Source organism: Saccoglossus kowalevskii, chromosome 5 (assembly GCF_978046115.1).
Source record: "Saccoglossus kowalevskii chromosome 5, keSacKowa6.1, whole genome shotgun sequence".
NCBI classification, from domain to species: Eukaryota; Metazoa; Hemichordata; class Enteropneusta; family Harrimaniidae; genus Saccoglossus; species Saccoglossus kowalevskii.
Window position 1 is genome coordinate 41,404,193 of NC_140645.1, and position 20,654 is coordinate 41,424,846.

The following is a 20,654-nucleotide window of genomic DNA, read 5'->3' on the forward strand; positions in this document are numbered from 1 at the left end:
TGGCGTTTGATCACGATTATAGATACCGAGGACATTTTTCCACTGGTGGCGAGGAGGAGGAGTTTGAACCACGTGACATACTTGTGTTGAAAGACGGCAACATCGCCGTTACTGATATCGAGAAGGGACGCGTTGTCGTATGCGAGCCGTATGGAAGGAAAAAACGAGACTTCGGGAACTCCGAGTTACAGAGCCCAGTAGGAATCGCCGCATCATCAAATTCCCGGATGTACGTAACGGACATTGATGCCCACTGTGTAAGAATTTATGATCGTTTTGGAAAACACATGAAAACGTTCGGTTGCTATGGGGACGGGCCGGGCCAATTCAAAAACCCCTGGTTCGTCACAGTCAGTCGTAATGATGACGTCATCGTGTCAGATTACTACAACCACCGTGTTCAGGTGATGAATTCCGATGGAGGTTATCTATACGAATTCGGGCAGCGTGGCTATGACGACGGACAATTTTTCCACCCAAGGGGTGTAGCAGTAGATCCACTCGGTAACATTCTCGTCTGCAGCGACCATCGCGTTCAAGTGTTCACCGGTGACGGCAGATTCTTGTGTCGTGTCGACCAGGATCTGGACGAACTTTGGTTTGCTTCTGGTATCGCGGTGACTGGCGGTGACCCATATGATGTAATTGTGACCCACCATGCAAAGAAATCCCTGATGTCACCGGCAATGTTTACGGTATTCTCAGGCAAAATAAAGTCAACCTAATGATGGTGGTTCAAGTATATGCAGACGAGTGTATTGAACACAAAGTTGAACAATTCATATTTTCGCACCCTCTAGCGACGAAGTGGTTCTGTGGCGTCAAGGACACGTCTTATCCGCGTCGTTGTATTTTGTGTGTATCTGTGTCGTCCTTCAATAACAATACTATTTTTTCAAATGCTGAACGACTATGTGAAAGAGTAGACTATTTGAACAATATTATAGACCACTTTCCCGGAAGATGAAGATACGCCGTTTCGCGTGCGCGTGGCTGTCGGATATAGGGTGTAACGTAAACATGCGCGCGTGACATTGTGCTTTTGGGTGTACCAATCGACGTCACAAAAATAAAATTGCCTTCCATCGACTAGCAGCACACTAACGACCCATGGGACAGGCATACTCAACGAAATTTCAAAAAATATTCCATCACGCAATCCTGGATTAAAACGTTCGTGAAAGTGGAAAGTGATAACTCATCAGAATATGTAATATTTCAGTCAGGAAGCAAAACAAAAAATGCAATTTCAGCATTCTCGTTCAACGGGTATTTGGTACATATAATACAATTTCTATATATTTAATATCACATATAAAATAGTTTGATAGAATATATGCAGTATCAAAATTGTTCAGTTTAAATTAGACAGAATGTCAAATAAGATAAAATCTTATCTCCTGACTTTTGCTTACAATATTGCAAAGCAACATGAAAAATCACGTTGATACCCATTGATATAAGTAAACTTTGTAATTATATCCTAAGTCATTCACATCATTAATTTCTAACGATATATAAGCATTGAAATTCATGTTAATTTTAATATCACGGGATGTAGGGTTAATCATGTTCTGTTGTATCGCAGCCTACAGAGCATCGCTCCAAATTACTATTAGCTTAGTTACCATTTAGGAGAAGTAGTCGATGAAGAGCCCCGCACATGTATACAATGACAAATTACAGTGTTTTTAAATTTATTGCACATTTCTTTCTTTCTATTTTTGTATACATTTTTAGATGAAGGGTTATCTTACAAATAATGAAGATAGAATAAATGTAGCATTGCAGATATCCAATCATGGTCACGTGGTGACGCTGGTAATGAACGTTGTATTTACAGTAGTTTGATTTTTTTAAACAATTTACAATAAATTGCTTAAACTAATTTGAACAAATATATGTGATATTAACATGTCTTAAGTCTGTCTAGGTTCATACTGAAACATTGTGACAATATAGCGACTCTGAGGCAAAAATCGAAACAAAACACGCGGCAGACATTGTATTGTGTCAAAATGTAATAGATCTATTTGGCAATTCGAAATCGGCATTATGCGAAACACGGAATAAACTTCACAATGGCGCCATGGAAGTTACGTCTCAGAGCAATTAACACTGTTACGCCTTCTATATTAACGGAATTAGAACAGTGTGCAATACTCACATGTTTCAGTTGGTGAAAAATTTGGGTACGTGTAACGCGTATTAATGGTACGTACCAGTATCTCAACACACATGCACTATGAATTAACGATTGATTTGTGCTTGTCATGCGGTGTATTTGAGACATGCATCATTGAGTTTTGGTGCAAGTTTGTAATAGGTGAATTGGTTTTGAGCGAGTTAATTTCGGGAGAGTTGGATTTGCACGATTTGGTTTCACACACTGTACCATGTATTTCTATGGGCTCTGCGGCGCTGCTGAGGAACGCGGAACGCCGAGCCGGTGAAAATTCGAGAAAACAGGAACTCCACTTTGAAATAATCCTGAACAATCAAATTTATATGCGTTACACACGCAGGGGTAATCTTGTTACACTGTTCAGGGAAGTCTCAACAACCATCTCAAAGTACCGTTTTCTGAGAGTTGTCAGCCTTTGTTTTCACCGTAATGGTTGCCATGCGGTGAAAATGCACGGATATCCACCCCCAAGAATAAGTATGGCCATGGTACATTCTTTTTCTCGGTATTGTAACTAAGTTACAGTAATAAGGTCAACATATCTCGATACTGCAATCTCTGATGATTGCATTCAGGGGTCGACCATCATCTGATCGTCAACGTTACTATGAACTTTAGTCCTGCATTATGATCGTGCTTATCAAGTTGAGGGCGGAGTCGAACTACTAGCAAGTCCTCGCTGCTAGTACATGTAATCTATACTCAACTTCAATTATTCATACAAATTACGCAACAAGCATGAAATGCGGTGGTTGCAGCACCCAGGAGCCACACGCGTTTATTACGTGTATTTACCCCCCCCCCCCTTACATATGTAAATATACACGAAATTGATGCCAAAGCCCCATCGCGAATACATCGACCGCCCAGGAAAAAACAGATACAAAAACCCGTCAAGGGAGAAAAACATCTGGAAACCTGTACCCGACGCAATGTCAGATGTACCTAGGGGTAGACGTCGGGAGTCGTCCATGTTAAGAAAACTATACATTTATAAAAATAAAAAATACATCGTGAGTTGTTTGCAACTGAGACTGAATACAATAGAATACTCTTCTTACTATATACTCATGAGCACCTGGCTACTTAACCACTAACCAATCGGAGCGGTGCAGTGGCACCTGGATAATTTACATACGAATAGATAGCAGTTATCTGCTAATCTACGAAACGCAGATAATTTCTCAATCTATACTCAACTTCAATTATTCATACAAATTACACAACAAGCATGAAATGCGGTGGTTGCAGTACCCAGGAGAGCAAAAAATTAGTTATGGTTTCACAAAGCGGAATCCAGGGGCGAAGCTGTATTCGCGTCGTCTAACAAAATCCGAAGATATATAGCAATCATGATGTGCAACGGCTAGGTGGAGAGGCGACGCCCTCTGTCAGATTTGACTTGCACCTTTGTTTCCATCTGAGCCAACTGCCGGTGTACTTGATTAACGCATTACCGGCTCTAGACGCCAACATCACAGAGTGTCGCAGAAGTCATCCACTGGGTTGCTAAGTTCGGCCTTCCAATCCTGTATCTGAAAGACATCTAAAACTACACGATTTATACAACAAAATTAACGCGACGGCGCAATAATATACTGACATTTAAACACGTATTGTCTACTTACATCGCACGCTGCTGTTGCACAAGAACGTCATCAGCGTCCATAACGCAAGCAACACGCCGAAAGGCGAATATATACAGACATGGCGAAAGGCTAATATATACAGACATGCCGAAAGGCGAATATCTATACAGACATGCCGTAAGGTGAATATAAACAGACATGCCGAAAGGCGAATATCTATACCGACATGCCGAAGAGCGAATATATACTGACATGCCGAAAGGCGAATATCTATATAATACCGACATGCCGAAAGGTGAATATAAACAGACATGCCGAAAGACGAATATATACAGACATGCCGAAAGGCGAATATATACAGACATGCCGAAAGGCGAATATCTAAATAATACCGACATGCCGAAAGGTGAGTATATACAGACATGCCGAAAGGCGAATATATACAGACATGCCGATAGGCGAATATATATACCGACACGCCGAAAGGTGAATATGTATACCGACATGCCGAAAACGAATATATATACTGACACGTCGAAAAGTGAATATGCCGAAAGGCTACATACCCTGTAAGAAGGTAAACAAGCATACAAAATAATGCGACATAAATCATTCATAAGTTACAGCGTGCCGTAATTTTGCGGTATTGCACTGGGTATTTTCATCCTACCATATTATGAAATGCGAATTCCAAATATGGACCGTTACGCTCGTAATCGTCCTCTAATTATAATGAGAAAACAAAACAAAACAAAACAGAGTTTGACCGTACCCCACACAATGATTAGAAGTTCGCTAAATCTGCTCTAAACTTTTGGGATTTCGGCATTTCCATGAAATATTCAAGGGAGGAAAAGATGTATAATAATGAGTTTATTACGAGGATACTGCAAAGTATGCACGAAGACAGTACAGCGAAGTATCGACCGACGCACAGCGGAAGGCGATGTGTCCGAGTACTGTCATATATAGTTGTATCTTTTGCTAGCTCGCGGACAATATATTCGCTAAATTGAACAGATTATTCATTTCAGCTTGTCATATTTAGCTCATGATTTGCTCTCTTGTTGAGGTATGGCGCCCGCTAGTGGCAGTCTATACTACATACATCCAAAATGGCGTTGAGGGCCATTGCTTGAACATACGGAAAAAGACAGGTAAAAAAACAGTACATTACGCTATCAAACGTGACGAAGCGGAAATAAAAGTCGAATTTATTTCATAAGTTATACATCTTGTATTAGTACAAATTATCCCAGAGATTTGCCGGAACTTTGAGAATTGCTTTTCGTTTTCTGAAAATGTACAATTTTGGTTCACATTATGCAAATTCGCTCCATGCAATTTCTTTACAGTGATATTTAATTGTTTCTTTTTTGTAATAATAGGGGGTGGGGTACCTGGTACAGGTTAAAGGAAATAAAAAAGGTATTTTACGTTTTTACAGAAAATAAAATGAAAGTTCCATTTATAGTAAAAAATAGTTTTTACACTTCACAGATAATGTAAATTCCTAATTATATTTTACATTTTTATAATATATTTGATAATTTGTGTTTAAAAATTAAAATTGTAAAAATTTACGACTTTGACCATGGAGCTTTACTTCTACTTCTAATGATATATACCGTAGTTACTTGTGACTGTTAGCAAACTCGACAATTACTCGACTACCTATAAACCCCATGTACATTGGAAGCGAAAACTGAAATAGCCGAGGGAGTGTGTGCGTATGCCCGGGGTGTGTCTGGCGATGGCTGTGGCTTTGTCAATAAAATCGTTATTGACGAAGCAGTTACCCGCCCTAACTGCTATTATGATGTCTCAATTACACCCATTTCAAATTATGTTCGCATAGGCTACCGTGCAACCCCCTTGCTTTGTGGTTTAAACTATACTCTAATAGGGTATGGAGTCTGAGTTAAAATTAATTATTTCGCAATTTGTTTGCCTGGCAGGCGTCCAGGTGCATTTACTAGTATATTTCTGAATATTTGCCATTTCTTTATTTCGCTGAATTTCAACTTGTTTTGTGCAGAGTACAATGAACTGAGATAAACACCCTTCATCAAAGGGTTTTTATCACCCTTTTGTTAAGTGGCGGTCTAAAGTAAATAACAGTTGCCTAGTAACAGAGTGGCATCATCGACGTCACCGCCATGATATGTAAATTAGCAATCCTGTCATTGACGCGGGTCAGCTTTTTTTTCTTATCGCTATCGGTGATTGGTTCGCTGAAATGAGAGGTTTATTTTCAATACCTGTTCCATCAAATGTCTAGAACATGCCAAAATGCGAAAACATATCTTAATAAACTTTGGGTTTCAGAACAACATTATGAATGGCAATACTTCACGAGAATATTTGTGTTATATATCACTGATATAATATTTGTCGCGGACCAATCAGAGAGCTCGTTATAAAGGGCATCTGAAGGTTGACGGAAAGGAAAGTTGTGAAACTCAAGACGTACTGTGTAAACTGAATCGACGCACACGGCGGTTAAACGCTGCGGTTTTTTGACATTTCTGCTGTGCCGACCGAAATCACAAACACTGGGATTATAAGCAGCCAAGGGAAAGTAATTGCAGTATCTCTTGCCATTGAAAAACCGCTAAAAACATCAGAACGACTTGACGGATGATCGCATCGACAAGTGGATGCCGTTCAAAGAGGACCATGTAACGAAGAATTTATCCGCTTTGTAACTCGCCGTCCATATTTATTTATATAAATAGTTAGGAAAATGATTGGAAATTTTCCCTCCGTATCCCATATTTACATAGGAAAGTCTATTTTTGCTATATTTACATTGCTTCTGCTGGTTTCAGGTAAGTTACTCATTTTAAATTCAATGGCGATTCATTTCCTTTCTGTTTCCCATTAGTGTCCTTCAAAACGTTATGAAAACATAGCCACATTTAAGAACTCGTGTCGAGTCAACTAGTTTTGATATTTTTGTGACTTTTTTTAACGAACACAAACATCCCTCACTAAACTCACCAACGCTAAAGATCAATTAATTAATCGTCGTAAAAAGTATTGTTCCATTTGACGATTCGGATTTTTTGTAATTCTTTTGGAACCACACAATTGCGCTTCAAAATAATAAAATACAGTCGTTTCTAAAATCGATTTAGTTTTGATTTTGTGTTGACGATCACAATAACTTTGACGGATTACCACCGTTTGATGATATAACCTTACGCCAGTTTTGTATGTACGCCGGTAGTACATTCAATTTTGCAATTCAAACAGGTGGCCTATGTAGGTATTCAGTTTTGGAAAAATGATTATCATAATTCTTTGCAGCTTTTGTTTGTTTATCTGGGTAAGTTATCAGTTTACAAAAAATAAAATAAATTGTGAAATGTGGACCTTTTGCCTGTGCAATGGTATTGATTTAATAGGCATTCATTACATAATAGAACAGAATACATGGTCTTGCTATACCGTATTTGTACTATTAGTATTCAAATCACCTGTCCTATAAAGTAGGCTACCCTAATGATATCAAAAATTGAATTAAATCAATTTTTCTGTACTACCAGCATTAGACAGGAACCCTCTGTTTTGGACATTAAGACCTCTATTTGCATACACTTTTATTTCTCCTGTACTTTTTAATCTTTGACTTGCATGGGAAAAGTTGGTTGAGTTTGATCAATGATGTACATACATTTTGGGCTTTTCAATGCAGCACCTCTGGAAATTGTATTGTAATATTATTTTTAATTCTAATATTACGGAGTTAGTTCAACATTATCTAATCAGCAAGCTCAACATTTCGAATAAGTAGGTGGTCGCAGTTGTTATGTCATATGAAGGCATGTGCACGAAAAATTGGACAATTTTGAGCTCTTGAGAAAATGGCTATTAAAGCGTGGTGGTCGTCGCGCAGCATGTGTTTGAATTTTATGTAAATAAACAATGTAGTTTACATGCGTTGTATGCATCGCTATGAGTCCCATATTGAACAGGAGGCGACACAACAACTGCCGCCTTTTAAATATATGGATTTAAGTGAAAGCTGTTGATCGGTAATTAAAAATTGTTATAAATATGCTTTTAAACTAAAACAGCTTTCTGCCTTCCACTGTAATCAATAACATTTATTTGTGCCTTTCATTTTATAAGCAGGATTAAGTAAAAAAGTCTAATCATTGACACTCATCTTAGATAGATTTTTTTTCCATAGATGAAATTACTGGATCGATTCAGTCTTTGGAAATTTAGACAGACCATTTACTGCACAGTCAATAACATTGTATTTGCTTTTCTTTTTATAAGTCTTGAGTGAAAATGTAAGACTAGATATTCATATTTTGTTCTGTATTGAAAATCCAATAACGGATCATGTGAATTTAAACCTTTCAGGATTTTGTTTAAATCGGAAATTGTTATTCATAGCTGTATAGTGAGTGTACAGCAAAGAATATTAAGTTACAGTTGGTAGAAATGAAAAGTCTGTTGCATAATAGTGAATGATTGTGAAGGAAATTGATATGATGTATTGAACTGTGCCACAAGAGTAGACTTTTAATTAGCTATTAGGCCTACTAAAAAAATAAGAACGGTTTTCCTACCTACAAGTAGCATTTATTGTCTACCCAAAACTATTTTTGGTCAAACATGGAAAAAACGCTACAAAATCAAACAAGGTTTCAATGAGATGAAACTGATTTTATTATCCAGAATTTTGACTGCATGAGTAATCAGCAAGCTAGTGATGATGACAAAAATTTGTAAAAACAAATTTGAAAGCTGACCTACCCTACCCTTTTTGAAGTGCATTTATCGTTTTGACACTAAAATATAACATTTCACAGTGCATTAGTGAGTTTGGGAATTTTTCTCAAAAAAATAGAAATGTTCCAAAATTTAGCTAAAATTGTGTCACATTAATTATTTATTTATAATTATAATTATTTCAAAATCACAATTGGTAACAATTCTAAGTATCATATTTGCTCTATCAGAAGCACATCTTTAATAGAAGTTCACATAACTCAAAATTGTATTTATGCTATGCTGACTCAATAATATACGACTTATTTTGACAACAGACACACCTCTGTCATTTAGGTAATGCACTACTAATAGAACAAATACTGTATTACAACTTCATATCGATTAATTTTTATTGTAGCAGACACTTAATAAATTAATTCATCCAGTATATTGAAAATATGGAAATGTCCCCAAAAATTTATTATTCTGGGTCAGACTGTCTACTGTCAAGTCAATCTGGTAGAATAAAATATGTCTTGACTTGTGATATAAAGTAATTTTTAGGCCTAACTTAAACAAATTAGGTGTGCAGGCAGGGATTTTTATTTTATTTTATTATTTTTTTTTTTCGAATTAATTGTAGTCTTAGGTTTTTGTGAGAACATAATCTTGATTTAACCAATTCCATAGACTAAAAAAAAATGTTTTTTCAGATCTTTGATTTAACTACAGAGGTAAAAAAAATGACATCTAAGTTAGTTTTCAGAATATATTTCTTTAATTAATACAATCGCAAAGGCAAGTAATTCACTACATGTAAGGAAGTAATTGAAATAAAAAAAATACAACATTGGTGGAATGATCATATTTAGATCAGGTTTTTGTGAGAACATAATCTTGATTTAACCAATTCCATAGACTAAAAAAAAATGTTTTTTCAGATCTTTGATTTAAACTACAGAGGTAAAAAAAATGACATCTAAGTTAGTTTTCAGAATATATTTCTTTAATTAATACAATCGCAAAGGCAAGTAATTCACTACATGTAAGGAAGTAATTGAAATAAAAAAAAATACAACATTGGTGGAATGATCATATTTATTTATTGAGTACATTTATTGATTTGAACAATTTAGAACCCCACCCCTTTATCTCAATTCAGCTGGATGTCATATTTTGAGATGTTTATTTGGGTGGGATGGTTCAGGTCAATTTATAGGTGCTATTATCAAATAACAACACATTCTGGGTGTACTTTTGTTATTTAGTACATGTCTGAGTTGGCCTAAATATATTTTTAAAAGCAAATGGCTTTAGTAAGGGAAGTGCATTTCCTATTAGCTTCTATCAAGTTAAATGCTTTGAAAATGGAATGTTGCATTTCTATGTGGATGTTAAATTTTCTCCTTTAATAAGCATTGAAAATAAGTATAACTTGCATACAGATTGGCTTGATCTTCAGTAATTTTAAGGCACCCTATTTAAAGGTGAACATTGTCTTGTGAAGGAAATATTTTGAAGGAAACACTTCATTCAGGTTGTATCCAGGCAACTGACAATGTTTGTTCACATCTTATTTAACTCAAAATAATTAGGATAATCTGTTTTTAATTGCAGAAAAATATTTTGCAGGGTAATTTCTTTCCTGTCATATTTCAACCTTTTCTAATGTTAGTCAAGTACATCATGGGCCCAGGGAACAGAAAATGATATATCAGAAAATATCAGAAAATATTGAGAATTCATAACAATTTTATTAGTATGTAGTCATAAATAATATGTAATTATATATTAGACCAAAACTGAAAAATATGGTATCTAGGTTACACAGAACTGATTAAATTCTTCATTTACACCATATTTTTGCTTAAATCTGCACAGGTTCACTATTCTTAATTCTCTGGATTCTATATTTAAATGTTTTACTGTGGATGAATCTGTTATTGTTAGAAATATGTATTTAACATCTTGAATTTTAATCCTTATTTGGATGGACATTTGGCGGTGGAGAGAAAAAATAAAAACCAAAACGTTTAACGCCTGATCATTAATCAAGTTCAAAATGAATGAGATGGCAGAAGAAAGTATATCTTGGATTTTGATATATTTGATGAAAATTCATAAATGTAATGTAACATATAAATTTATAAAAATATAGCTTTCAAAATGAAAAAAAATTTCTTGCAGATCAATATTGACTTATTTTTTGGCACAAAGGGATTTTCTTATATTAGCCTCACAATAAGTAAGCCATTTTGCCAAATATCTCATGTGGTATATTTATGTACAATGGAATACACAAACCACTGGATGGAATGCAGGTTATTATTTTATGTGTTCATGTTGATTTAAGTTAGAGAATTTTACTTTCCAGCAAAAACAACAAAATTAAAATCTGCAAATAATTAACCAAGGCTGAAATTTATAGTAGTCCAAGGCACACAGACTAGGGCCACCATTTTCCAAAACTAGTAGCTAGACAATCTCACCCAAATTTTGTTGCACTTTTTTTTTTTTTTTTCTTATATTTTATTTTATTTTTAAGTTAACCACATATATGAATACATAAAATTATCCCATCAAAAAAGTACAATTTCTACACAAAATCCATGGTAATGAAATATTTATAAGAATACGAATATAAAGTAAAGAGAAAAGAAAAGAAGGGGGGGGGTATGTCAACATCACAACATATTGAATGATTTCTGCACTTATTTTTTATACTCTTATATATATTTCTGGAAATTTAGAGTCAACATACAAAATTTGAGTCAATTATCAATTTTTACTCAAACAATTTGACTATTTTTGTCCTATAAGGGAATATTTTGTGATGAAAAGAGAGAACTGGTGGTGAAAAGGCTAAGCCAAATGATGTTTATTTATTTCTATTGACATTTTTTTGCATGGGTGTCAGTACCTACTGATGGACTACCCAATATGATTATATGGGAATTCCTGTTCTCAAAATGGTAACCCAGCAGATTTCTAACACAATGTATTAATTTCAAGCCCTGATTTAATAAATTTAAGGCACCTATGACAATTGTTGTTTTCACTCTCTTTAGATGCAGTTAATGGCCAGTGTGATTCTTCCAATTGTACTGCTGGTCAGTATTGGGATAGCAATACTGTAGCCTGTATGGAATGTGATCCTGGATTCTTGTAAGTACCATCCCTATTTTTAATTGGTATCTTCTTATATGTATTTATATTAGGCCTTACCATTCATAATTCATTTTTAGTCTTTGTTCCGCCAAAGTCCGAAGAATGGGAACTTATGTTTTGACCTTTGTGTATCCATGTGCGTCTTCACCTGTATTTCAGAACCGATTACATTCATACTTCATTCATCCATCATGCATCTTGGGATGAATGTGCACATACATTGGTTTTGCGGTCTGATTCAAAATGGCCGAACGGTGGTCATTTTTGTGCTTATTAATCAAATCAAACATTTCTGCCATTATGGAACTGGATCTCAGTTATGTATGAAACAATTTTGTTCAGGCTTTGTATATACATTATTGGAAATCATATTGTATTTCAGATCGGATTCAGAATGGCTGATCAGTGGCCATTTTGTTTTAACGAATCCTGTTCTGGAGCTAAATCAATGACATTCTCTGACCGATTATGTTCAAACTTTTAATATACATCATATGCATATTTATTCATTTAGTGATCCGATTCTATTAAGTGGTCGATTTAAAATTGTTTTAATGTTAAAAATTCATCAAATCCAGCATTTCTGGATTAAGATCTTGGTCATGCATAGACAGATTTTGTTAAAACCTAGTATGTACATTATTTGTTAATAAAACTATGGTTTAACTACAAAATTTCCCTTTTACTCACAAAATTTTCTTTTTCAGTTATTGTGAGTAAAAGTGTTATATAGTAGTTAGAGAATGAACCATTATTCTTGTTGAGGGAGAATCAGGTCAGAATCGGAAAACCAAACAAATAAATGTGCATGAAGTAAAAACGGCACAGTGACTTTCTGTCAGGTTTATCAATTTTTGAAAATATTTTGCATTGAAAATAAATAATTTACATAATGTTTGACATTCACATGGGTTTTTGTAATTTAAAATTTATCATAATACAAATTGCCTACATATCTACCCTTACATTAAATAGACATACTGTATGTGACAGAATATAATAGACCATTTACCCAAACTTTAAGATTCATGCCATGCAAAACAAAACAAAAATCTTGTTGTTATAGTAACGTCAAAACATCACATGAGACTTGACAAACATTGAAGGTTCTTTTGGTTATTTTCACACTCAATAATGCTCTACCGGCGTATATACACATTTGATTACATGCAATTTTTATGAAGTAAAGGTATCACATCGCCATGTACCCCTCTTAAAGATCGGTATTTGACATTGATCAGTAAAAAACAAATTCAAGTTACTGTCATCGCCATATTGTTCCGAACACCAAAACAGCAACATTGCCAGCTATGTTGCTGACTGGTTTGCTAAGTGCGCTTGGCGATCGTTACGCGATTAGAACAAGTAAGGTCAATCCAACCTGAACAGGAGACGTCGAACTAATAGTGAGGGACTAAGACACATCGGAATATAAATGTGATAGCTTTTCAATATATTTTATTTAATCTTGTACATTTCTATATAATAAATGGCAAAGTTATGTATTTACACAGTATGAAATGTCTGGACACCGGCAATGGTGTGTCAAGTGCATGTCATTTTAGCCGAAGGGTGCACCCTCTTAACAGTGGTTTGAACTAACCAGTTCTAATAACACAACAATCTCGAGACGTGCTTAACAAACCAGTCAGCAACTTAGCTGGCAATGTTGATGTTTGGGTGTTCGAAACAATATGAACAGTAAAAAATCAAATCATTAGATTGTTGTTGCTGACTTTCAGTTCACGCATAATGCAAGATATCATATAACTTAGAAGTACTGAAAATGTTTATTTAGCCACAAACTTTTTTGATCAAAATCTCAGGAAAAAATATACCATCCCCATAGATAAATGTTATCTACTGACTGTCCACTTTGCAGATTTATTCCAAATTTTTTAAAATTACTGTAAAACATTTTCACTGGTATTTAATTTCGCAATTTTGATGTTTGTGCCTTTTCATTGGCTTTTAATTTCACAAATTTGGCAGAGAAACAATGAGTTCTTTTTATTATTATTTTACATATTCAAGTGGATTTTGCTTATTGACGAAAATAGCAAAAATTAAAACCCAGTTAATAATTTATGTCTTCACAGTGCCGTATTTTTCACTGTCTTATAATTGAGTGGTGTCTGTGCAATATTTAACCCACATATTGTGGTAGAACATAACTGAATGTTGTTGTTCAATAACACCACAAACAGTAACTCTTATTAATTGTAATACACCTTGCATATCACAATATATATGACAATATTGTGAATTGAAGTGACTAATAACCATTATGTGGTAATTGTATCGCTGCATTTACATCACATGTCATTGTCATTGCTTTGTCTGTCTGTAAGCGAAGATAAATGTAAGCGATAATAACTGTCACTACAAATTGCCAACTCGGCACTTCATGTCACCCAACAACAAACCTCAACCAATTTCTGTTTATGTTGCTTTACTTGACTACCTTAAACAAATACATGTTGGTGTGTACAGTGACTAAGCCTATAAGCATTCACAGCCATCTGTCTCGATCATGAACTGTAAGTTGATTTATGGGATTCAGTACTGTATATTCTCTAATGCGATTTACCACTGACAAGTTTTGTGATTTTATCTCAGAAAACCAACCTAAATCCAGGTGTTTTTTGATACAAAATGCATGAAATTGGGAGGAATGTCTGTGTTCTCCACAGAAAAAGTAAAATAGAGTATGGGCAACTTTACATAACAATAGACTGTGTAAATTACCTTTATTGTACTCATTGTTATGCTAAATTGGTTCTATTGTTTATCCACAATTTAATAGTGGAGAACCCCTACTCTATAATGTGCTAGGGAAAACCCTGAATGTTTTTTTCAGATTTTCTAATTTAACTGAGAACCCTGTCTTCAGACAAAAGAAATCCTGTTCATCAAAATTTTGAGCGAATGTCAAAAGTAAAGCATGATTAATTTTTTTTGCTAAAAATTTGAATGTTAATACCAATCTTTAAATGATGTACGCCATACAGAAACGTCAGAAACAGTATTGCAAACATGGAAGCAGCCAATCACTGGCGGTGAACAATGACTATGAATTCAGTTGGGAAAACACACTGATGACTTTGGCATATGCGAAATCTTGAGTGTTGCAACAGTTGCACATGATTTTTTTAGCACAAATCAAAAAAAAATTTGAAAATATGATCAGGCACGTGCAGTGAAATCTATTATTGAGCAAGTTTTTTTTTGTTAAATTTTATTAATAAAATTTGCAAAAAGGCTAATGCTAATGGGTGGAAATCTGTATTGTATATTGTCACACTCACCAAGTGGGCTTTGTTCTTTTTAGTTCACACATACACATGTGCATGTGAGATGAAGACCTATCGTTCTTACCTCAGAGCAACAAACTACTATACAATATAACTAGACAAATAAGCTGTGAATTGCTTATTTATGATTAAGCACTATATGTAACAATCATGTCTAGATGTCTGTGGTTTTTGAGATAAAGGTGCACTGGATTTGAATACCATGTAATGTAGGAGATGTAGTTTTCACTGTTATTACGTAATCAATTTTATGGTTGACACATGTAATTTATTTTTACATGTTTGTCATGATTTACATGCAAACCTCAGGCAAATTAGTATATCTTCTGCATTTTTATTTTCACCGATTTATTTTATCATTTCAATGAAAGTGATAAAAATAAATTTGAAGTTACCGATGAAATGTTGTCGAGCCAGTAACAACAATCATTGCACTGAATGTTGAAAAGAGTCAAAGGTGGCTATTTAATAATTCAAAATGGTGGTTGTTTAATAGTTAGTTGTCATGACAGCAGTTCCTGCATGAACTCTTGGTCACCCTTCACAGGTATAATACAATCATTCACAGCTAGCAGTGCTTTATAATTAATCACTCAACTGGAAATAAATATAGGAAATAAAATCACAACATTCTATTTTCTCTTTCACTCAGAACAGTTTTCAGTGGGGGATTTCTGAGGTTCATACAGCATTATACAAGGCACCTGGCCTTGATAGATTTGTCAAGACTACACATGTTTTTGACAATGTGCAGTTATGATGAGGTTGCACTTGTCTTTATGTTACTGCAGTAAAACCTTGTAAGTGGCCATCTCTATATAAAGACCACTAGTTTTATGCAGTCCCAAGGCATACTGTATGACCACCCTTACAACATTATTTTTGCAGATTCAACTTTGTTCAGATGCCTAAATTATAATTAGCATATATTTATAAAGCAATTTTTATTTTTCTCAAGTCAAACTTATTTGAATTTGATCAAAAGTACCATGTCATTATAATCCAACCTCTATATGTGTGCAGGTGACAACCCTCTCGCCTTTAAAGTGACATAGAAAATTTGCCACAAGAATGGAGCTATTTGCGTTTTATATTTGAACATTCAGTTCTGCCACATAGCTACATGTAACACAGAGAATGTACCCTAATGATCACAATGTTTTGCTGATACATGAAATATGCCTCTGCAGGGCTTCATCTCATCTCATCTGTCTGCATGCATATTTTGTGGTGTTTTTGTGATAACTTATTAGTCTCCGTTCGGACGAAGTCCGAAAACGAGGACTTATAATTTGGTCTCCGTCCGTCCGTGTGTTCGTGCATCCGTCTGGAATCATATCTCAGAATCCCTTGGACCGATTCCGTTCATTCTTTGCATGTGCCTAGTACTTTATGTGGGACATATGCATATACAGTGGTTTAGCAATTCGATTCAAAATGGCCGACTGGCAGCCATCATGTTTTTTGAAAATGTTGTATTTTGGACATGCTTTGTCAGTTTTCATTCAAGCTTGGTATATAGATTATACATGTTAGGATACATGTCCATGATGATTTATTTCACAATTGGATCAAAGATGGCCGACTGGCAGCCATCTTGTTTTTTGAAAATGTCGTATTTTGGACATGCTTTGTCAGTTTTCATTCAAATTTAGTACATAGATCATACATGTTAGGATACATGTCCCCGACCGTCCGTGAGTTCCTGAGTCTGTCCGTCCGACCGTCCGTGTGTCCGTCTGTCCGTGCGTCAGTCTATCCAATGTCATATTTCAGAATCCTGTGGACCGATTCCGTTCATTCTTTGCATGTGCCTAGTACCTTATGTGGGACATATGCACATGCAGTGGTTTAGCGATTCGATTCAAAATGGCCGACTGGCAGCCATCTTGTTTTTTGAAAATGTTGTATTTTCGACATGCTTTGTCAGTTGTCATTCAAACTTGGTACATAGATTATACATGTTAGGATACATGTCCATGACGATTTATTTTGTAATTGGATCAAAGATGGTCGACTGGCAGGCATCTTGTTTTTGTTTTTTTATGCGGTATCTTGGACGTGCTCTGTCAGTTTTCATTCAAATTTGGCACATACATGTACTTTATACAGGTTAGGATGCATGTCCATGACAATTTGTTTCAAAATCTGGTCAAGGATGGCCGATTGACAGCCATCTGACTTTTTGGCCTTACTACTATATTTCCACAATTTATGTACCATTTTCATTCGTATTTGGCACATACATCATACATATCAGTGTGTTTCATAATCAGATCAAAGATGGCTGAATAACGGCTGTTTTTATTTTGGCCATATTACTATGACACGAAACACATGTTTTGATGTAAATAAATAATCTGTTGTATACGCCACTTGGAACTCAAGTTTCAAGGACACGCTCGCGACAACCCCTCCGCTTTAATATAACGAGCACAAAGAGAACTTAACGGGGACTGTGTCATTTTCAATGACTTGTTATTAATATTATACAACTTTTCCTAATTCCAGTAAATATTTAATTGCCTGAAATGCCAGCTTAAAAGATTTTACCGGATTTGCGTCTATGCTTTTGCTTGTGCTTAGTGATAGGATTCTATTTTTATTGCATTACATTGTTGCTGTATTTGATAAACAAAGAAAAGTGTTTGTATATGACGCAAGAAAGAAAGAGATTTGTTAGATTTAAACAAGTCTGTACAGGTTTTAATGAGTGGCTAGAATCTATTGTTGGAGCTGAGTGAAATTTAGCAAAATCTAATTAAAGTAATTTATCATTGGAGACTGGCAACGATTTAAAATCTCAGCTATTGAACACATGCGAATCTAAACTAAATCTTGAATAATGGCCACCTGTTGAAGTATATGTCCTTTGCTACTACCATTTGAACTAACATAGTTACAATGCCTGCCACTGTGGCATGTGTGTATATATTGTTTCAAATGAAAGAAAATGATTTTCTGCATTCTCGTTTAGAATCAGTCAAGTGAAAATAGGGATTCAATTGTGCAATTCTCACTTATATACATTTTCTATTGAAACACCCATGGGAATGAATATATATGATGGTACAACTCACATAAAATGATCAGGTAGTATGTCATTTGACATTACATCAAATCGATTGACATTTTTTTGTGTATACATGATAACATTCATGTGATTCCTCATCTTTAAGTATTTTATATGCTATTGCATAGAACAGTAAACACCCCATTGTTACATGTCTATAGCACCTTACTGACATCTCAATGTGTTCTTATTATCAAAGTAACAATGTTCATAGATGCCATATACTGGATTAGGCATTTGTGTTACTGTGAAATCAATACTGATTGCTAGGTATTCTCTGACTTTAGAATTTACCGGGGTAACAGGTCATGGCCTTTTGGCAGTTTAATAATGGACTTTATAATATACCATGAAGCGTGTAGGCGTTGTACTTATTCAGATGTCAGATGTAAAGGCATCCTAAAGTGAAAATTTTTAAGGTTACAGCAATAATAATTAGCCATATTGGTGAACATGTGCCCTTGTTTTTTTTCATCGTGATTTTAGATGTTTTTTTTGTTACCTGAATGCTTATTATTATATTATAGTCTCTTGAAATATACTGTAAAATACTTTATTTTAGCTGGAATTAGTTTCGCTGAAAAGACTTTTTGGGTGTTTTGTATGAAATTTATTTTTTACTGATTTTTGACGAGTTGAATGTAAAATATAGGAAAAAAGGTATATTCACTGGATTTTATTTTCACTGAGTCATTCCTTCAGTGAAAATAGTGAAAATTAATTCCAAGCGAAAATACCGGGGGTAAAGTATTTTACAGTATTTCACTATGATTTCTCATGATAACCATATCGTTTTATATCATTTCCTGTAGGTAGCCTTATTTTAATGGGAGATACGCCACTGAAATAAATAACTGAAATGCCAACAAAAACAATTTTTACTCAAGGCTTATAGTGTCCGTGTGATCATATGTTTTCAGTACATGATTCTTTTTTCAGTCCCATGATTTATTGTTACTGCTTCTGATGTCAACGACGCTAAGGTGTAAATAATTGTAAAAATATTTTCTTTCTAGTTTTTGTGGGCCAGCAGAATGGTGAGAGCTGGTTTAAAGTGAAAGGAAACACATAGTGAACAGTTTGTAAATATTGACACTTCACACAAGTGTCTCCGTCTTTTATCATGCTTAACAAATTAACAAAATTACACTTTTAATCAAATTGTGAGGTTTTAAGAAATTTTTAAAATTAAAATAAAATAAAAAAACAAAAACACAATTGTTTTCACTAAAGTCGCTTTGCTTGCAAAACTTTCTTTCTATTGCTTATAGACGGAGGTTTTCATTAAACTGACAAATTTATTTATAGTAGTGCCGTAGGTTAGATTACTTACTCCTACAATTGCCACACTAAACATACATAATACCAATATATCTGAATTAGTTTCTGAAAATTCAGGATAATATTTTTTGTTATCCTTTGTGAACGCACACAAAGAACTAGCTTAAATACCTGAGGTATTTGTTGTTGGGCTGTGTCTGTTTTGATGGTAACGAACGCTGCTGACGTCGGCCGCATTCTTTGTACTCGTGCATTGGCGCATAGTACATGAAACCCGTTGGAGTGCAGAATTGTGATTTGTAATTGTGTTACATGTGCTTTCACATCTAGAACATTTATTGTCTTGTTTTCTGTGATGTTTGATAAATGTTTCTCAGCATGACTACCTTGTTTTGTGTTTTTCCTGTTGATGACAAGTTTGTCTGTTGAATTTTGAGAGTACATTCCGTTCATGGTGTTAGGAGTCAGAAAAAGACTGACCAAACTAAAGCCATTCACACAGCAACTTTTCACGCATGGCAATAACATTTATTTGTTTGATCAGTATATGTAACCAATCGATTTTGTCCATTGTTTTTTGGTATGAGAGTGATTTTGAAATCCTGACAATGGTTGTTGCTCAGTTACAATAGGGACTAAAGAGACATGTTTAATAGTCTTTTTAATTGTCTTTTTCATGCGGTTAAGATTTAAGGAGTGCTGTGGGCAGATACAGTACACTCTAAGAATAACTTAACATTTAGCTAGCTTTTAGCTTGATTTCAAATCTTACTCTGCCTAAAAAATTGTCATATTAGTAACAGAGTTTTTTCTTAGCCGGGGAACAGGGGCGCAGCGCCCTGATACTCTCGGCTGGCGCTCTCTTACTGAATTGACGATTGAACTTTCAAGTCATAAATATGAAATGAAACAACATGAAATCTTTCTTAAATATGTTTTTTTTCATGAAAACTCCCCCAAATATATTTTTCTTCATGAAAACTTCCCAGCTGACAAATACACTAAAATTACTCCAAAAATATTTCAATGGCGATAGATACACCATTAAAACGGCGCAGAAACCTTCCGATATCATGGCGTTTCCAGGTCGATCGTGTGTGCTCCCTCTTGTTTATTTTTTCTAGTAACCCCTGAGTAACATATGTAAATAGAACAAAGAGTAAGTTTAAATTATTGGTGTCAATGATACTCATTTGAAATAGGTTTTATGAAAAAGAAAAGCCAGCAGACAGCAAGCGTGGAAGTTAAGTCACTCCTTGGCTGTACTGTACGTAGTATCCTGGTCTGGTTTGTTTGCAGTACTTGTATTACAT

General features: G+C 34.9%; 1 protein-coding gene across 1 annotated transcript in view; it reads left to right on the forward strand.

Moving 5' to 3' along the window:
* Nucleotides 1–4,137: 4,137 nt before the first annotated feature.
* LOC100369099 (uncharacterized) overlaps nucleotides 4,138–20,654 on the forward strand; it is a 155,864-nt gene continuing 139,347 nt past the window's right edge. Inside the window, exons 1-2 of the mRNA XM_085499013.1 lie at nucleotides 4,138–4,180; nucleotides 11,574–11,670. Coding sequence (XP_085355139.1) covers nucleotides 4,138–4,180; nucleotides 11,574–11,670 — 140 coding nt within the window. The remainder of the gene's footprint in view (nucleotides 4,181–11,573; nucleotides 11,671–20,654) is intronic.